General features: G+C 45.7%; 3 protein-coding genes across 3 annotated transcripts; 1 reads left to right on the forward strand and 2 right to left on the reverse strand.

The window, feature by feature from the left end:
- Window positions 1-1,298: 1,298 nt before the first annotated feature.
- Window positions 1,299-10,040, reverse strand: cpsf2 (cleavage and polyadenylation specific factor 2). The gene is made up of 15 exons (XM_079753887.1): window positions 9,907-10,040; window positions 9,334-9,505; window positions 9,067-9,226; window positions 8,850-8,955; window positions 8,132-8,261; window positions 7,914-8,029; window positions 7,509-7,696; window positions 7,003-7,293; window positions 6,650-6,750; window positions 6,211-6,414; window positions 5,188-5,340; window positions 4,086-4,308; window positions 3,481-3,849; window positions 2,736-2,870; window positions 1,299-1,535 (listed from the first exon to the last, which is right to left on the reverse strand). Exons 2-15 carry the CDS (start codon window positions 9,480-9,482, stop codon window positions 1,443-1,445), a joined length of 2,418 nt encoding a protein of 805 aa, XP_079610013.1. The 5' UTR covers window positions 9,483-9,505; window positions 9,907-10,040; the 3' UTR covers window positions 1,299-1,442.
- Window positions 10,041-10,294: 254 nt separating this feature from the next.
- ndufb1 (NADH:ubiquinone oxidoreductase subunit B1) lies at window positions 10,295-12,561 on the forward strand. The gene is made up of 3 exons (XM_079754125.1): window positions 10,295-10,360; window positions 10,772-10,916; window positions 12,374-12,561. The coding sequence occupies exons 2-3, from the start codon at window positions 10,777-10,779 to the stop codon at window positions 12,408-12,410; spliced, it is 177 nt and encodes a 58-aa protein (XP_079610251.1). The 5' UTR covers window positions 10,295-10,360; window positions 10,772-10,776; the 3' UTR covers window positions 12,411-12,561.
- Window positions 12,562-12,575: 14 nt separating this feature from the next.
- Window positions 12,576-19,835, reverse strand: riox1 (ribosomal oxygenase 1). Its single transcript, XM_079754124.1, has 15 exons — window positions 19,742-19,835; window positions 19,335-19,472; window positions 19,004-19,146; window positions 18,784-18,883; window positions 18,547-18,660; window positions 17,408-17,514; window positions 17,195-17,302; window positions 16,468-16,502; window positions 16,027-16,205; window positions 15,419-15,523; window positions 14,564-14,705; window positions 14,291-14,411; window positions 13,403-13,502; window positions 13,224-13,310; window positions 12,576-12,859 (listed from the first exon to the last, which is right to left on the reverse strand). The coding sequence occupies exons 1-15, from the start codon at window positions 19,832-19,834 to the stop codon at window positions 12,800-12,802; spliced, it is 1,632 nt and encodes a 543-aa protein (XP_079610250.1). The 5' UTR covers window position 19,835; the 3' UTR covers window positions 12,576-12,799.
- Window positions 19,836-19,893: the final 58 nt, after the last annotated feature.

Here is a 19,893-nt window from a genome sequence, read left to right on the forward strand (position 1 = left end):
TACTGAAGTTCCAACACACACACAAATCCATAAATACAAATAACGATAATTCAGAAGTGCTGGTGTGTTGCTCACATGAACATATCATTTCTTCTCTTTTGCATGGAGTAAGTAAAGTATTTAAATAGTAATGACTCTGGAAGTGTGCAATTGCATGGGAAAAAACATGAAAAAGAAGGCGTGCACGTCAGTTAAGCCATCCGTGCTCAAGACTAAACTCCCAAACGGTGTCCATGATCGCCCGCTTCTCCACCCACACAACCTCATTTACATACACACACTCCGACGCTGCTCTGACTCACTGCCCTACTCACACTCAATGTGTGCGAGTGGTGCATTACTTCACCCCACTATTTCTCCGATTCTCACGGCTGTCAGGGAGGGGTGGAGTCAGATGGCAACACTCCATCGTTCACCCACAAGAAGACTGCCCGTTATCACCGGCGTGTCCCCTAATGGAGCAGATACACCTTGATGCTTCAGGCAGGCAGCGGCTGCACTGACTGGCAACATGCATTCAGAAGATAAGAAAACGAGCACTCCTAATACATAAGCTGAACATTAATCCGGCACTTTGCATGTGTGATGCTGAGGCCACATCATCACTTACAGGACAATATCATCTCCACTCTAAATTTCAACGCAGGCCCTCGCTTCGGAGGGAATGAGTTGGTTTCCTTTTTTTTTGTTTGCTGGTTGCATTCTGCTGGAGACGCAGATATAGGGTTGAGAAATGTCTCCACCTGGTGTTAGTACTACTAACTAACTAGTTGGCCTAGTTAGAGCGCACCGCGAGCACCACGAAAGAATAACTTCAGAATATAAATCAATTCGTAAGTGAATACATTCCTTGTTGATTGAACTTTACATAACTCCTCAGAGGAATCATCGATCAAACGTAATGCATGATGACAAATGCTGGTCCCGAGCCAACACCAGCAGCCAAGAAGAGTCTCTAGTTTCAGGTTGTTAAAGCAGTAATAATAAATTAATCGCTCTACAGCCAAAACAACAAACCACATCACAAGGCTATATCTGTAAAAAAAAAGAAATGGATTTTTTTTAATTATAGAATTGAAAAAAGAACAGCTCTCTTTCTCCATGCTTCCATCCAGCGATCGCGGGCCGTATAAACAGGGGATTGGGGAGGGCATACAAAGAGGAAGTCAGGAGGGAGGCAAGCCAACGAGAATTGTACAAAAAACAACTAGAAACAAACAAAATAGACACCTATTGTACAACATCCTTGGAAAAAAAAATGAGTCCAAACAGCTGGAGTCGCCCGTGGGGGAGGGGCGGGGCAGGGGAGTGAGGGGGGGGGCAGAGTGTACGGTACACTGCACTCCTCCAGGGCACGGGGGGGGAAATCCTCAAGGAGGGAATGTGTCTGGCTGATGGTGATGCCCCCGCCTCCTCCTCCTCCTCCTCCTCCTCTTCCTCCTCTATACCACGGCGTACTGCTGATACAGCAGCTCCCGGATCTTGAAGTAGTCATCACACAGGCAGCCTTCAAGGCCGATGCGCCCTGCCTCCGTCTGGGGGGGTGACGAAGAGAGGGGTCAGAGATACAGGGCGAGAGAGAGGAGAGAGAGCAATATAGACAGTGAGGGGGGCAGGTCAAAGGGCCCTAGTGATGGCACGTCAACACTTGACACATCGATGACACGTCAGCGGGTCACATGACCGAGCCCTGGCTGTCTGGATTATAGAAGATGATGAATGGGCGACTTGTTTTATTTATTATTTAGATCTTCTTTTTCAAAAAATAAAATAAATGAATATTTATTGGAGTTGCCCACATATGTTCAATAAAGGGCATATCATATTTAGCATCTTCCAACCTTATCAGTTCATCTATGGTAAAATGCCCAAGTGTTAAATGAATCCCTCATTCAGTTTGACCCTTCCAGGTAGAAGGGTCAAACTTTAGACTTTCCTCAAGCTAAAAGCACAAGGAAAAAAATATATAAATACAAATACCTTTATTATTCTTGAAGACTAGCAATCTGTCAGTTCTACAGACAGATGGGCCAACGACTAGAGAGTGAACTGTCAGTTAATATATCACCCTGCCTTACTTACTACACTGATATTTGCATGTCGGAAATAAAGTCCTGTTCTAGAGTCCACCTCTCTTTGAATGTGGACCGCTGAGTCAGCAGAAACCAAATTGAAGGGGATGTGTGTCCTTGTCACTGCGGATATATTTTCCCTCCTCTTTTCTCCCCTTTAAAGGATTACCTCTACTGCTTTTGAATACGCTTAACAATAAATAAAAAAAAAGGTGTACTGGGCATTGATCTAGGCAAGAGCTCCGATGAAGATAAGAAAAGGGAGCGAGATGGGAAATAACGTAGAAATAGCACTGCAAGGACGTTATGTAAGAAAATACCAAAAAAAAAAAGGAAACTGAAAAAAGTGCACTTAACGCCTGGCGGGGCTAGCCCAGCTCCAGCTGTCTCACTTCCTTTGTTGACGGATCACACATGCCTGTGTGCACAAACACACAAACTCTCTCTCTCTCTCTCTCTCTCTCTCTCTCACACACACACACACCTCTCTTACTCAATCACTCCCCCCCCACACACACACACACACACACACACACACACACACACACACACACACACACACACACACACACACACACACACACACACACACACACACACACACACACACACACACACACACGCACGCCCCTTGTGTACAGTGTGGGGGCCAGCACTACTCACCCTGCGGACGGCCACCATGTTGTTACACACCAGCACGCCGCCGACGAACTCGGCCTGGATTCCCTCCCTCAGCAGCACCTGCTTGAAGTCGGAGAGGCGCGGCTCGTTGATGAACACCGACTGGTGGCCCGAGACCTGGGAGGAGGGAGGCATGGCCCGTGAGCGACCTCGGGTGGAAAACCCATGTTTTCCAAACGTGCGCGTGTTTGGAGAGGTCGGACCCAACCTCCCCTGCACTCATGCATGTGTCCAAAAAATAGAAAAATATCAACTTTGACCTCGGAAGCTGGCGTTTTTCTACCCCTCTCCCCCCCTACCCCTCCCTCCCTCCCTCTCTCTCCTTGTCCGCCAATAAGGCCAGGGGGCGGAGTCCTCCCTTCCCGTCCATTCAGATTTAGCTGTGTGTCATTCTCCCGACGCAGCGCCACCTCTGGCTGCAAATCCCAAAGTCAGCCGTCCCGGGATCAACACCCTGTCGTTGTTCATCTACCCAGAGGGACGGGGGACAGGCTGGCTAGAAGGTCCCGCTCAAGACACAGGCTTTCACAAATAAACTAAGTAACCTCTCTGCAACTTGAATCGACAGAGAAAGACCAGAAAGTCACAAAGTAAATCCACACTACTCCCACTTTGTGAGGAATGCGGCTTCAGTGGTAGCAACAAGCTACTTCTGATTCTGTAACCCATTCTCCCGCTCTTCCTCCCACACCACCCCTCACCCCTCAGCCCTCCCTTATCCTCTCACCTCCTGGGTGGGCAGCGGCTCCAGCGTGGGGATGACGTCGCTCTCGTCGGAGGGCTCGCGCTCGTCCTCCATGAACAGGCTCTTCATGGCGCGCTTGGCCACCGCCGCCAGGGCCACGCCGCCCTCCTCGCCCTCTCCCTCGCCCACGGCCTCCCCCGCCACGCCCACGTCCATGGCGGGGTCCTGGCCGGCGCCGTCCTCCGTCAGCATGGTCTCGCCCGCCTCCTCCTCGCCCTTCACGGCCTCCAGCAGCACGCCCGTGTCCACCTTCGCCACGCGCATGTCCAGCACGCCGTCGATCCAGGCCAGCTCCGTGTCCTTGGCCTTGCAAAACTGCAGCGAGCTGACCAGCGAGTCCTTCAGCCGCACCTACGGGCACAGAGGACGGGGGGGGGGGACGGGGGGTGGAGCCATCAGCAGGCGACAGGGGACTCCCACAAGCCAATAAAATGCAAAGCAACGGTTTTCAATCCGTGTTGCGCGACTACAACTCGTTTCACAAAGAAAAACAAACAACAACCCAAACAGACAAAATGTAGACACGTCGAAAACCGGACGTAATGCACTCAGGCGCCGAGCCAGGGGGAGGCTGCGTGGCCGCGGACCTGGTAGATGTGCGTCTCGCTGGTGGCGTCCACGGTCTCCTGCAGCTTGGGCGTGTACACCTTGATGTCCTTGCTGGAGGCCCGGCAGGACTCTGCCAGGTCGGCGCTGGCGTCCGGCGGCCCGTGGACGATCACCAGCTGCCTGGGCTTCATCTGGTTGATGATCTTCTTGATGGAGTCGCCGTCCGAGCGCCCCTCGTAGTCGATGTACGTCACCCTGGCCCTGATTGGGGGGAGGGGGGAAGGGTGGATTCAGTGGGAGGAGGCACTCTGAGGGAATTGTTTCGGGTTGATGTGGTCCAAATATGTAGGTGGCTATCTCGTGGAAAAAAAACATTTATTTTCGGCTATTTATTGCGGTGTTCCCACCAGCGTTCCTTGCGTAACAAGCTGGATCCACCTTATCTGACCTCAGGCCGTGGTTGAGCTGGCAGCTCCGTGTCTTGACTGTTACATAACCGACCAGAACTATGATTTGCTTTGGTGATGATAGTCCAAACTGTATTTCCTTAAAAGGAACGCACCTGCATCTTTTTCATGGCAAATTACCTCAAATTAGCATTTCAAAAACGTATGGTTGGTTTGCATATCGGTACTGAAGCTTCTAGGTCAGTGTTTTTGCAAGGCATAGGACATTCATCATCATTATTAGTCCATAACTTTGGATCTAACTTTTATCTAAATCTCATAATCAACTCAGACTTTCCTAATCAATAAGATAAAATATGATCCTTTCCACAGAGTTCATTTTTTCCATTAAATTGGCAAAAGGAGGGAGGCTTCTGATCAAAAAGAGGGCTGTACAAAAAGAAACTTGACTGCTGGCCAAAAAGCAGCTGCAGAGGATTATTGGTGGGCAGCAGCTGCAGGAGAAGTATGTGTGCTCTCAGGTGTACCTCACTGCAGAAGGCTCATTTCCTTTCCCTGCACATCACCCAAGCAAGGCGGGGAAAAAAGAACCTGACCTTCCCATCAACCAACCAACTTTCTCGTGAATTATGTTGGTGAATTTCAAACAGCCCGGGGGTTGCGGGAGGGGGCGGTTTATGATTCTGCGACAGATTTACTAAGGTGGCCTTCCCCCGCCGCGAACATCACTGACCTGATCTCGATGTTCTCGATGCTGGAGGTACACTTGGTGGGCACCACGGAGAGGTCCTGGTCCATGGGCTCGTCGCCGTTGGACAGGCCGGCCTCCAGCTTGCTCTTCTCCTCCTCCGTGGCCTGCAGCTCAGGCACCAGGAAGTCCTCCGGCCTTTTGGGCAGAACAGAAATGTGTCATGGGATGGCTGTGGTCGGTGGGGGTTGATAGATGTGTGTGGACAGGGACGGAGCTGGAGGAACACACCACTGAATGATCCATTCAAACATGCCAGGGGTGCTGAGCTGTGTGTGAGGTGCTTGCGTGCACAGCAGCTGACGCATGCGTGCTGATGTGTGCTTGCTAGGCGCTGCAGGTTTTACTGCGATACAACACAACCTAACAACCAATAGCATGTGAGCACACAATGTGCATGAGCCATGTTTTTCGGCCATTCACGTTGGCACAAATAGTTTTTAGTCTGCAGTTTGTAGCCTACCCTGTCTGGGCTGCATAATACTATTGCTTCTGTTCTACACAATCAAATATGTCCTTTCTATTGTTAAGTAACTTAAAGTCATGTTTTTCTCTCTAGGCTGCCTTCCTTTAGTCTAAAGCCATTCATGAGATAATGCCACCTGCACCAACATCAAGTGTTTGTAATATTTCGATAGCGGAACATCATTTTGCTGACAGTGTTTCTCTAATAACTATCTAACAATGGAGGGATGTGCAGTAGCGGTGCCGATGCTATTTATGTTTTTAAATAAATCACATTGTATTTGGCAACAGGGGAAAACAATTATAGATAAATATCCAGCTGCAGCATGTAGGGAGAACACTGCCCTGATATTGCAGATTGTATTTCGTTTGGCAGGCAAGCAAGGCACTTATGGCACTTAACCATTTTTCATTCTCACGCCGGCTGCATTTACCAAAAGGGGGTGGGGGGGGGGAAGAGAAACGTACTCCAATACACATTGGCAGGACAAAAGCAAGATACATGCCCCTGATCTGTATGTCTTGACGATGGCCACGGCTCACCTGATGACCTCGCCGTACTCGTCCCACTTGATCCTCTCCTCGTGCGTGGGGAACATGGGGTAGGACTTCTTGGCCTGCTTGAAGAAGCTGCCCTTGCGGCTGCCCTCGCCCTTCATCATCAGGTCGTGGTGTTTGGTCTTCACCACGGCCGGCTGGTCCAGGTCGTCCTCCATGTCGCTCTCGTCGCTCGAGTCCACGTCCACCCTGCGTGGACGGACCAAACGCGCAGACAGGAAGGGTTAACACTGGGTCATAGAACCGCTGAGTGGTTCATTGTGATGGGTTGGTAAAACTGAGGTGTCTGATGAGTGAGGTATAGTGAGGGCACCTCGCCATGTTTTGGTAACACCTGTTCAGGCCTATGGGGACAGCGTGCATGATGTGTGAATAAACTCCGGTCTTTGGATAAGAAAAGCATTGTTTATTTGCGGATACGCACTCTTTTGCTTGCTCCAGCTTCTTGGCTGCCTCTTTCTTGACCTTGTCCTTTTCAAGGAAATCTTCCAGTTCCTTGCCCTCAAGTTTTACTCGTTTTCGGACCTGTGTGATAACATCGGATGAGAAAGCAATGAAAAATGGGCAGCTCAATTTGGATGTTTTTTTCCACAATGACCATATGGACATCTACACAATATTGAGAATATCAATCCAAATTTTTCTTCCAATCAAAATCCAATGTAAAAGAGTTTCAGAGCTGTAATTTAAATAAGAGATGATGTGAGACATCATTTGACTCATCCTACAACGGAGCCAGCAAAGTTTGCAAACAGTCCATAAATATATATATTGTACCTCCAGGTCCAGCATCCTCTCCTCAGGGTTGTCGATGAGGTAGCGGGCCAGGGTGCCGGGCGTGGTGCGGTAGGTCAGGATGACCGAGTTCTTGGCGTCGCGGCACCACTGGATGAAGAGCTCCCGGGAGAAGCCCGACTCCAGGTCGGGCTGGCTGCAGAGCACCACCTTGGGGCTGGGGACGCGGGCCAGGTCCGCCAGGCTGTGGCACAGCGACAGGTGGCGGAACTGGAAGGGGTTGTTCCGCTTGTCCTCGAAGCACCTCATGAGCTTGTCACTCATCCACTCCACCTGTGCACAGGGAGGGAGGGGGTAGGCACAACAAAATGGACTTGGAACAGGTATTCAGTATTGCGGAGGTCATTATGGCCTCCGGTTGTGCTACCTTGTAGAAAATAGTTTGCACATTATAGTGTTTCCATTTTTTACAGTCTCTTTTTTGCAAGAGACTGTTTCCTTACATCTGATTGCAGTGTGCAGTGAATTAGGGATGTGAACTGGGATACCTGGGACTTGGAGAACTCCACCACGTTGTAGCTGACGTTGTTGAGCAGGGCTAGGGAATACACGCCCAGCCCCGCGTCCTTCGTCCTCCAGATTTGGTCCAGCAGCTGGGCCAGCTCCAGAACGCGGCCGGCCGTGTCCGCGGCGATGAGGACGTTGCCGTCCTGTCGGAGGGTGTCCAACACATTGGCTGGATGCACGCAGAGAGAGACGTCGAATTAAACAGTGGAATGAGAATGAATGATGTCGTCTTAACTTTACCCACATTAAGGAGCACAAAGAAGGGTAATGTTTTATGTAAGTTAAAGAACGTCTACAGAAAGGTCTGTCGTGCACATGACAAGATTTGATTTGATTGCACTGTATCTTAACAGGGTGTTTCTGGAGGGCCGCGCGCGTTGACTCACTGAGGAGCTGCTCGTCTCTCTGTTTGCGACGCGGCTGCACGTACAAGGCGTTGAAGGAGTCCGTGATGAGGAGAGAGGGCCGGCTCACGCTTTCCAGTATACACCCGTTCAGATGGCTAGGGCCATGACAAGAAGCAGTCGTTAGGGAAGGGTTCAGTTTGACAGAAGAAAGAAACGCATCACAAATGCATGCTTGGCTGTGACATGATGGTGTTTACATCTCTCTCTTATGGTTGAAGTCCACAGCATAGACAATCTCCTCCTCTCCGTCTTTGACGATCTTCCAGATGGTTCCACCGATCATGTGTCCAGCTGGAAGGGGAGTGATGGACAGGCCGTGTCCTTTCCCTGTCGAGGTATAGTCGATTAAAGAATGTTATTTTGAACTATAATTCAAAATACATTTTATAAGAGTCTGTGACGTAATTAAGAGGGTGTAATATTGCGATTACACTATGGTTACCGACAAAATATAACATTATCAAAATGTGGTCAAATTGTGCTGCAATTCGCTCTCAAAATATCAAGTTTTTGTATTGTATAACTTCAGGGAAACTGAGAAACAAGTAACCCTAGAAACATGTATTCTGACCGATACAAAGTAAAAAAGCATGTCTGTAGACTCCAATGGAACAAAAACTGTAGTTTATTACTCCAGCAAGTCGGATGGATCTTAGCAAGGACCAAGTAAAAGAGAGGCTTTCAAGTCCCTGTTCAGTCATCCCGCCCACTTTAGCTTACGCTTTCGAGATCAAGATTTTGCTGACTACATTAAGGATTTCACATGCAAGGGTTTCACATGCATTTTCAAGCCTAGGGCGCTTAGCATGAGGCATTTTTTATTTGAGCACAGCAAGGTGTGCAGTCATGCTCATTTGATCACATTCTAAAAGGTCAAGTTGACCAATCAGATTGCGTCGTCGGTGATACACTGACCTTTTAAATTTACAATCTGGGAGTATTTTAACTGCTGGATTTTGTCAAAGGCGCTGTCCACGTCATCAAGTGTGAAGAGATTGAAGTCTTCGCTGTTGTTCCGAGACTGTAAGAAAAAAGTAAGCATTTAAGGAGACACTGGATCAAATGCAACCAAACCATACGCGAGAGAGACTGCTTGCAATGCAGCACATTTTACTCAATAACTCCTCCTCACCTGAAATAGATCATACATGAACATTTGGCCCATCTTGTATACAGGTATCGTGGCATAGATGGTGCAGTTTAAACCCAGCTTCCCTACAGCGTAGGGCAAGGCACCTAGATGCAGGGGATCAGGGTGGGAGAGGAGCACGGCGTCGACCTGGTGGACGTGTCTGATGGACCACAAAATCACTGATGTCACAAACACTCACGCAGTACTGCAACACCAAACAATAACATAGCAGTGATTGGGGGTCTACCCTGCGGACTTGGTGGTTACCGTTTCATTGCATCTATGATTTCCATAGAAAAACTTTCATCCCAGCCGCAGTCAAGGAGGAAGCGGAATTCATCCACCTGAAGCAGGTAGCACAGGGCAGACTCCTCCTGAACCCCCGACACGGCTGTCAACTTGATAATGGATGTCATCTTCCTCAGCTATCAAGTGGCAGCTATCGAGGGAAAAGGTAGAAGTAAGCAAACGAGAACAACAATCCTTAGATGCAATAGTGCGTATTCTGTGTTCAATGTAACGTTACACATGTAAAACAAGAATATCATGGCGCAACTGATCTATCTGTAATTACTAGCTTCTGAATGAGATGAGTTCACATTGGGCAGATAGACACGCCAATAACGCCGACGGAATAGCATAGTAGTATACACATTTGTTAGGCATAGTTGAGTTAAGAAAATGTATCAACCGTGAAAATATAAATGTACCAACTACAAACTATTTAACTATGTAAACATTTACATCATGTGTTCACAATCACAATAGCCGGTTGTTAGCATGCCAGCTATAACTAACGGGGGTAGATTCATTTGTTTGCCCAACGTTGGTAAAACCTACCTTTGGTTGTGAAATAGTACAAATGAACAGTTTTTCCCGATATAGGAAAATACTAACTCCAGACCGTAATAACAATATTACGACATGTTGACTAGCATTTGTGAAGACACTTTTTACAATCAGGCGGATACACTTTGCCGCTGCGTCATCACGTGTGAGAGGTCAACGGAACGTACCTTCAACAAGAATAATAGGGTGGGAGTTGGTGCATACAAATCTTTTGTCGGAGCACATACATCTCGGTTTATAAGTTTACCCCATATATCTTTAAATTAATACATTTAGCTTGTTTAGAAGTTGATATGATTAAGTATTTAGAGCGTCAAATAATCATCAAATATGTGTCGGCATGTCGAATAACCTAATCCGGGTTGCCATAGTTGGTATGGTCCAATGTCCTTTCCCTTGGAAGTGTGAAGCCAAAGGCAGCGCATCGGTAAAACAAGAACACAAGGTAATATTCTTCAATATTCCTAAAAGCCTCTCTTACATTGTGATATAATTTATTGTACATGTACGAAAGTTGTCATTGGGGACATAAGTATTATCTTTAAATGCATAAATAAAATATCTCAATGACATTTTGTTATGCTATGCAGTTAGCCAGCTAATGCTAGTTTCTTCATACTATTGGATTGTAGCTCCAGTTGACATTCGCCATAGGGAACAAGTGTATTATTATTTCCAATAATGATATATAACAGTGCTTGATAAAGGTTTACGTATTGGTATGGATCGATTCCTTTGTAAGTGGTAGATTAAGTTAACGTTATAGTACCCCTATGTGTCTACAATAATGATATCTGCTAAGGTAGCTTTTTTAAGACATCATACTCTGATTGACGTTGCATTGCCTTATTTGCAGACATCATGGTGAACTTTGTATCACTTGCAAGGGAGCATTGGGTGAACATATTGGTGCCCATGGGCTTTGTGATTGGATGGTACATGGATAAACAACAGGACCAGAAGCTGACAGCTTTCAGAAATAGAAGTGCTCTGTACGGCAGGTAAGGAAAACCTAGGTCCATCACCACTAGTGCTCCGAATGCCCTTTGCATATTTAATGCAAACTCAAATGATTTGAGCTGGTAAGCCAAAAGTGAGCTAGTAGTGGCCAATTCATGAAAAAATAGCTCTTATCTGATAGCATTTACTGGCGTTTAACTCTCCAATATTGCATCCCTACTGAAAGCTTGGGTCATCCTCTTTATATCTGCATGCATTGCTGAAACCAAAGTCTTAGTGAGGCTTGAGGACTTGAGGCTTCTTAGTCACTTGAGGCTAGAAATAAATCATCTGACGCCAGGAAACCAATTTCTACCTGCAATCAATAAGGAACAAAATATATAAATGGAATGCATATAAATACAATCGAGCTAGCAGCTCCTAAAATCTGCCACGACACCTGTCCAGATACTTGCTTCACTCATTAGTAATACTTTCGCAAATGCCTGACATTGGTAATCAAATCAGCAAAGCCATCTAGTTTATCACACGCTTGGCCTCTGAAACAGTGGTAGAAACTTTACTACCAAATCTTCTCTTTATGAAGACTTGCTTTAGAATCCAATCCTATATTTAAATTTTGTTTTGAGGCAGTAAAATAACCTGCTAATTAAACAAGGAATCTATGTTACTAGATCCAATGATAATCTTTTCCTGATGGTCTATGCCCATTCACCTGTTTAAGATTATTGGCATATTGCATGATTTTAATGTAAAAAAATATGTTAAAGGATTTGGCCAGTTTTTGAGTAGTTGACATTGTCTATGTCAAGATGTAAATCAGCCATGTTTTTTGTCCTCTCGGTGTAGGTGCCATACGAAACTGGGCATTTGGTGATACATTTAGATGATGTATTTTCAAAACGAGTGTGTGAGAAGCTCCCATAGTTGTATCTTGGCTTGTCTAAGACAAGTTAGGGCATATGGACTGCCCTGGCTAGGTAGTCTTCTGAAATAGTGCCCAAACATTAACTATTCCACAAGTTTCGGTTCTGTATTTATAGGCCACTGCGAATGCTCACACCCTGAAAGACTGACGGGCCGGCCCCACCAAACGCGTGGTATCGTCTTTGGCAGCCGTAATGTCGAATTGGTCAAGGGATTGTGGGATGGCTCACGTGCAGGCAGGGATTGCAGTGCGGTGAAGGTGTGGGACAGAAGTTGAGCATGTAGTACAAAATTACTGTATCGTCAAAGAACATAAAGCATTTCTTCGGGATTGAAGATTTTGTTCAAAATAAAGTGGAAAGTCCACCTCCCAATAACACCTTTACTGAACTGCCTGGCAATCCTAAATAAACAGTTACTAGGATGCTATCTTGGTGCTAGGCTGCATTTGACAAGCCTAGCTAGGTAACAAATCAAAGTGTAAATGCTTTAGAAGCAGCTAAATTTTGCCTGAATATTGTATTATCCTAAACTGGATACAATTTTGCTGACTCATCTCTCTCGTCTGTAGGGAACTGAAGCCTGGAGAGGAGTATACCTGGAAGTAGATAACCAGCCCGTCTCTGGTCATGCTGTTGTTGAGCACCATCTATCGTTTGATTGTGGGGTAGCCTTCAGAATGGATTATTTAAAATATCTATACCATGTTCTTTTGAGTTGCATCAACCAATAATAAACATGTACATTTCTCTATGAAAATGGTCAATCATTTTTATTTTCCTGCAAGGTTTTTCTTTTCATGTGACAACAATCATTCCCATCCTTTAATACAAAGCATTAATTAGACAGTATTTTTACATCTACTGCAGTATAGCGGAGAGACTAATAGTTGCCAGAGATGTTTTGTATCACAGATTTAGTTATATAGGTTCAAAGCTGAAACTGGAATCCAGTCCAAATGTGTTGGAAGCCAGAACTGTGGGAACCGTGTCCAACACTAGAGAGGCTCTGCAGTGCGGATAATCCCTTTCTCAAACAGCAGCTCAGCCAAAGCAATCTGGAGGGGAGGGGGGGAAAAGATGGGTTTCTATGAGGTCAGTTTTACAAGAATGCATTCATAAAACACAAAGCATCTGGTGCTACTACCACCTATTGCTAATTAAAGTGAGCACCTTGCTCAGAATACTGGACTTGGATAAAATAACCAAATGTTCAAAGAATATGGGTTGAAGATATAAGCGGGTATATAAAGCAGTTTCTTCATACTTATAGCACTTGAAATAAAATCCACTCGTAATACTGAATAACAATTAGCTTATGATAGGCAAGAAACACAGTACTCCCCCCCTAAATATGTATTATGTTCACAGCTAAATAAATGAGCTTTGGTTTGAAAATGGAAACAAAGGGTCAAAGCGTACCTTTTCTGCAGCCGAGTCACATGGAACACTTGCCACCGACACAAACTTGGGGTACGCGTGGATCAGAAACTCAACAGCGTCCGCACACTGAGGGAACAGCAGCCATTAGGTTGTGTTCCACATCATTAGAAACAAAAACAAAACAGCCAGGTTTATATGTTTACTTAGAAATGCCACACCTCTGTTTTGATTTCAAAACTCTTGAGCTCCTCTTTGTGGTATACTCTGGAGTTTTCCGCAGTGTAGTACAACTGGATGACCTCCCCATCACTACACAACCTGGGGAACAGTTTTTTATTCAACAACAATACAATACATGCAATTTTGTAAACTGCAAAAACACCTTTGGCAACATGTGCAGTAAATAGCAGCAGAATATTGAGAAAAATTAGCATTTAATTTCAACCAGAGGTATATTGCAATGCTAATGTATGCAATATATTCCAATGATTAAAAATTAATTAGGGGTTTGCAACTCAAATCTACATATTTTCCGTCTGGACACATGTTAATTTGCACATTGGCCTAATCAACAGAGCAGATTGAGCCGAGCAGTGCATATGTAGAGTTACCAGAGAGACTGAACAGCCATCAGAGGGGTCTGTTTGCAGGCTATGAGCATGCACAACTATTGCCAGTTGGCAACGACCGGCAACGTATCCATCATAGAATTTTAATCTGAACAATTGATCTTGTTCCTGCCTGCAGGCCACTAGTAACCGTTCATATGGATCCCTTTCTATAATGAGTTTACATTAATTGTTAATTGAAAAGGATGTATAAAATTAATGACGTCCCGTATAGATGAACAAACCTGCACAAATCAAATGGCATTAAGTTAACCCAGTCTGCCACATGTTGCATGCACCTTGTAATCTCCCATGTATAATTTTTTTTAACTACCATAGAAGAACAGCATGTCCACCTGAGCAAAGGGTGATTTCGATTTGAGCAGTGCTTTTACCTGCCAGTATATTATCTAATACAGACCCATCTATCAACCAAGCCGATGCACTTAATAGAAGCCTATTGTGCAAACACACAATTAAGGGCCAACAAGGCCTTACCTGGCACAACCAGCGCGAATTAGTTGCACCAGGGTCTGGCTGTGGATGTGAGCGCCGACATTCAAAGGCCTTCCATTCCCCCACCTTGTGGAGGAGCCTTGAACGCTGCTGGCCTGTTCCTCTGTAGCAGGAGACATGGTGCATCGTGTTAACACACTTCAGATTAGATTAGTCACCGTTTAACGGGAGCAGCTGGTACACGAAAACTCCTTTGTTGAATATGCTGTATTCTGTAAAGTTTGGTTCATTTTTATGATTGAGACACGCACACACCCGGAGTGAGTGCTGGAGGCAGGCAGTCGTGGAGGAACTCCTTGGCCTTCTCGTCTACGGCCGCGTCCACCGGTGCGTAGCCGGCCAGCTTGTTCATCAGGCCGCCCATACGGGACAGGAACTTCTCTCGCCGTGGATCCTCCTGCACGGGGACGTGATGGGTCGTCAACGACGGGCACAACACCAGGAGCAAGATGGCGGTTGTTGGAAAGTTATCCTTTGGCAACAATGAAGTGTAATTTTATCGACCGGTAGATGGTTTTCCCCGTCACTCAATCATTTATATGGCTACTCTGCCATCTGTTTGTTTTGTTTTTTATTAGATCGTACAGCGCTTTAACCTTTTTGTAGCTTCTTACATTTTTCCGCTTCGAAAATAAAGTTTCAATGCGGCAGGATGCTTCACTGGTCTGGACGTTTTGGCATGGAGACAAATCCCAATATCCGCAGTATCCCCTTAGGCTTCCACCTACATGCTCGTTTAAAAAGGTACTATGTGTACAATTCAAAAATGCCTTCTCATTACTGGCCCCTTTAGCCGGTAAGTGAACTGCGCATCTTTGCCATTATCCGCGCTTAGACAGCCCTTCCATCAGGTTGAAATGTTATTTAATTCAGCCCACAGGCTGGTTTATGCGAGAGATGGGGAAGGTAAACGTATTTAGGTTAAATTACAACCCGTTCATATATTGGCAATATTACACGATTTAAGCATGCAACAACCCTACAGGTAATAGTAGGATTGTTGATAAAAATATCTCAAATGCACGGTAAATTGTTTGGATGAAAACGTACATGACCAAGAGTACCATTTCCCCTTCGCCCCCCTCCCTTCCCATCATCACAATCGATTACCTTGTCAGAGTTTTGTACGCCCATGTACGTCAGGTAGTCCAGTGGCAAACCCTGCCTGTACTCCACATCCTCCTCCATCGCTACCCCAAGGGCCGCAGGCACCAGCTGGGAAATAACCCCAGAACACAGAAATAGCATCTAATTAAGCATAATATACACTTTCCCACCTGTCCAGTCGTAACGTACCCACTACGCGGATGTCCATTATTAGTTTTATTCATTAATGCATCTTGGCTTAAATTAAGTAATCTACATTCCTTTCAAATGTAGATTCAAAAGGGTTCATTCCAAGGTTATGACAACACAAGTATTTTTCTGGGACTATACACTAATTAAAACATACTGATGAATATTTCATTCCATTGCAGTCAGTCACGCTAGATTCAGCTAAATCTTACACACTACACCTTTAAGCACTTTGTCCCTTGTTGTCTGGAATGGTGCGATACAAATAAAGCATAACTGACACAATAATGCTAGCCCATCAAGCATCTACAAACAGCCTGCCACCGTCCCTGCCTCGACTTGGCCCATGTTTGGCTGGCATCGATCCCAAGGTGTTCTCTGTCCGAGCAGTGAGAGCGATGCACTTGGCAGAGCGGGCGCACCTTGGCGAGCAGCTCTCCCCAGCTGTTCCTCTGGAAGGAGGAGACGGTGATGTGGAGGGAGTGTGCGTCTGGCAGGCAGTCTCCCTGGTGGATGAACCCGCGTGGGAAGTAGAGCAGGTCCCCGGCCTCCAGGACCACCTCCAGCACTGGCTTCCCGATCTCTGACTGACTGAAGTTGGCTGGATGCAAAGAGATGAGACAGAGGTCTCGTGTACTTGTCACATCTTGGGATGAGCGATTGTCATTTGAAATTGCTATCGAGTGATTCGCGGAAAATGCAGATTTGAATTTCGCAGTTTTTGGGTCGATATGCTCTGAGCATAAAAATCGGTATTCGGTGTATAGAACGCCATCATTCAGCATACAAAACAGATGCGCTTATGCTTTAACATGCTACCAAGGTTACTGTAAGAAAAAGGTGGCATTAAGTAAGGCACTTACGGCTCGAAGCAACTGGCAATACTTCATCCAAGGACCTGGAATGAAAGGAAGGAAATGGTCACTTAAGACTGGTCACATTTCCTTAAAGTCAGTGCCTGTGGGAAACTGGTTACCTCTGTTCTCCAAGAATAACACATAGGCCTATACAATACTACTATAAAAAAAGTATAAGTCACATACATTAATTATATTTATTAGTATAGTATTGTAGCCTGGAAATCCAGACCCACATCTAGAAAGCTGTAGGATCTGGCAACGAGTAATGAAAATGGCCCAACTCGATGGAGCGGCACGAAGCATGCATTTGAAAATATCACTGCACTTCATTGGATAATACTACGACCAATCAGAAGAATACAAGGGGTGATGTATCCAGGCCAGAAGAGCTAAGCAATAGATTAGACTCTTGCCATGTCCGGTCGGTAAAACAGCAACGCTTTTGGCCCGCCTATGTCAGATATACCGATGTGATTAGTGTTTCGGGCCAGGGGAATTGGGGAGTGAGTATATTGCTCGTTTCCAGAGTGACTCGCTGAGCAAATTAAAATTGTGCTCTCGTGAGAACTCTAGATTTCCAGGGTAATAGTATTGTGTATCAGTATTAACATCCTTGCTAATGATATTTTTCATTTAACTCCAAATGTTTTAATCCCATTATATATGATTAGCAAGAGCCATAAATATTTTTACCTTAAAAGACAAAAGTACATTTTGGCTCTGGGCATACCTTGGGTTGTACACTCGCCAGTGTTTCTTTCCCTCCAGCTGAACCACGAAGGCTTCAATGTCATCATAGTGCGGGGCGAAGCCTTGGGTTCCGGGAGGTGTCAGATACCTTAGAGAGAGAGGAAATACAATTACGACATGACCTCTAGATCGGTTGCAAAAACACATTTCAGGGATGTCGGTAATGACCGACGAAAATAGCTCGCTCACTCACACGTTGGCCCCGGCCATGCTGCCAAACTGTTCCTGGAGGATGGAGAGGAAGTTCCATACTGTGGAGGAGAAGGCCTGGGGGTTCAGCATGCGCAGGGAGCAGCCACTCTGGAAGAAGGAGCACAAAACTGTGTAAGTAACAGGGAGCTTGCAATAAGTACAATCCAATAGAAATGGGGCTATGTCGCTTAAATGAAGTGAATTCATTCATTTTTTAATTTCCATTAGGGTCTTATATATTTTGATTATCATGTCACCTACTTGTTGAGCTGAACAAAATGGAGGAAAACAAATTGTTCATTAGAAGAGACTCTCACATTGTGTTTTGTAATGGTAGAGAGCCTTACATCAAGTTGTGTAAGGGTAGAGAGAATTACATCAAGTTGTCTAACGGCAGAAACCCTTACATCGAGTTGTGTAACGGCAGAGACCCTTACATCGAGTTCTGTAACGGCAGAGACCCTTACATCGAGTTCTGTAACGGCAGAGACCCTTACATCGAGTTGTGCAACAGTAGAGGCTCTTACATCGAGTTGTGTAATGGTAGAGGCTCTTACATCGAGTTGTGTAATGGTAGAGGCTCTTACATCGAGTTGTTTAACGGTAGAGGGCCTTACATCGAGTTGTTTAACGGTAGAGGGCTTTACATCGAGTTGTTTAACGGTAGAGGGCCTTACATCGAGGTGTTTAACGGTAGAGGGCCTTACATCGAGGTGTTTAAAGGTCCCATGACATGCCACCAGGTGTGGGCTGATTAGCCGTTACAAGCCGTTTTGGAAATCTGTCCCTTATGACAACACAGGTGAGCGTGTCCACCTAGATGTGTAACGGATAGATGAGCAACGTTTGCTACAGTCCACTTGGTAGGCTGGTAGACTGATCTATCCAGCACACATCTAGGTGGACACCCCCACCTGTGATTTCATAAGGGACCGATTTCCAAAACGGCTTGTACCGGCTAATCAGCCCATACCTGGTGGCATGTCATGGGACCTTTAACGGTAGAGGGCCTTTCATCGAGTTGTGTAAAAGGTGGAGATACATCAACACCAAATTCACACCAGTATGTAATCACGGAAGAACAAATTTAAAAGGAATAAGATCCACCACACTGGGAACCTGTGGCCCTTGTCGCCTCACCGAGTAGAAGTCCCACACGCTGAAGGGCAGCGCCCGGCCTGGGGGGTTGTGCGTGTCCCTCTTGCCGTTGGTGTAGCTGGTGACGTCCAGGTTCACTCCATACTGGACGTCATCCTTTGAATCGCAGACAATAAACACAGCAGCAGCCGTTACAACCAGACCAACACGAGGACAGGGCGGATGGGATGGAGAGACGGATGGTATCGATGTCATGGTGACCTCTATCGATATACCCACCTCTCTCAAAATGCGGTCGAACTCTGCCGTGGAAAAGAGTCCACTGTAGTAGTCTGGATTCTGACGCCGGATTAAGATGGGCTTCTTTTCCCATGTGTCCCTGAGATGGAGAGCGGGAGATAGAGAGACAGAGGTCAAAATCATGGCCTCCCCCCTGCCGAGCTAGTGGGTATTGGTAAACAGGGGAAACAATTCACAATGCCGCATGTCACAGATGAACCTGAAGAAGCCTTTGGCGGGAACTGGATGGATGAGCCACTGGAACAGTTTGCTTGCTCTGTCCCGACTGTTATTCACCCTTGCCAGGTCTGCTAGCACAGCATTTAATGATGCGCCTTCCTCATTGTCTTCACACGGCTTTGCCTATGTGCAGGGAAAAAGTGAGTCATTGACATCCAGATCAAGCAATACCTTGCCAGATCTATCTCAGACAAGAGAAAAGGTACTATAGACTTTGACATTTTTTTGGAATACAGACTATACCCAAACTACTCGCCACTCAAAACAAGTTTAAATAAAAGTACAAACTGAGAAACCATGCTGATGTTTACCTGTGGAACTCTTTCCAGGCATTCTCCTTTTGTCACAGTCTTCACAAGCTTCTTTGGTTTCTTTTTAATTACTACACTTTTGTTGGGTTTAGCGGTGGCCACACCATTCTCCTTCAGCTTTTTCTTTTTGGCTGACACCTTGGGACACCAAGAGAATAGAGAGAATATTAAAATGCTGATATTTTTAAAATGATTTAAACAGTTAACTAAATCTAAATGATAAACCACAATTAGACACTTGCGCTACAATAAATCACGAATACTTTAACGTTAGTGGTGCAGCCAGCCACCCAAGTAAGCAGGTTGCTTTATACACCCAGCAACGCAACTTGTAGTTGCGTTACTGGGAGCTTATTATCAAGGTGGTAGAATCCCATGTATTAATTTCAATGCATATTAAGATTTACCTTCAATGGACGCTTCTTTTCATTAAGAGACAACTCCGCAGCTGCATTTTGATATAAAGCAAAAGCAGACATGTGTTTGGGTTTACACTCCATCTTCGAGTTTGTGTATCGTCATCACCCTGCGACTGTTTGCCTTCACGACGTGGTAATAA

Source organism: Pollachius pollachius (assembly GCF_949987615.1).
Source record: "Pollachius pollachius genome assembly, chromosome: 16".
Classification (NCBI taxonomy): domain Eukaryota; kingdom Metazoa; phylum Chordata; class Actinopteri; order Gadiformes; family Gadidae; genus Pollachius; species Pollachius pollachius.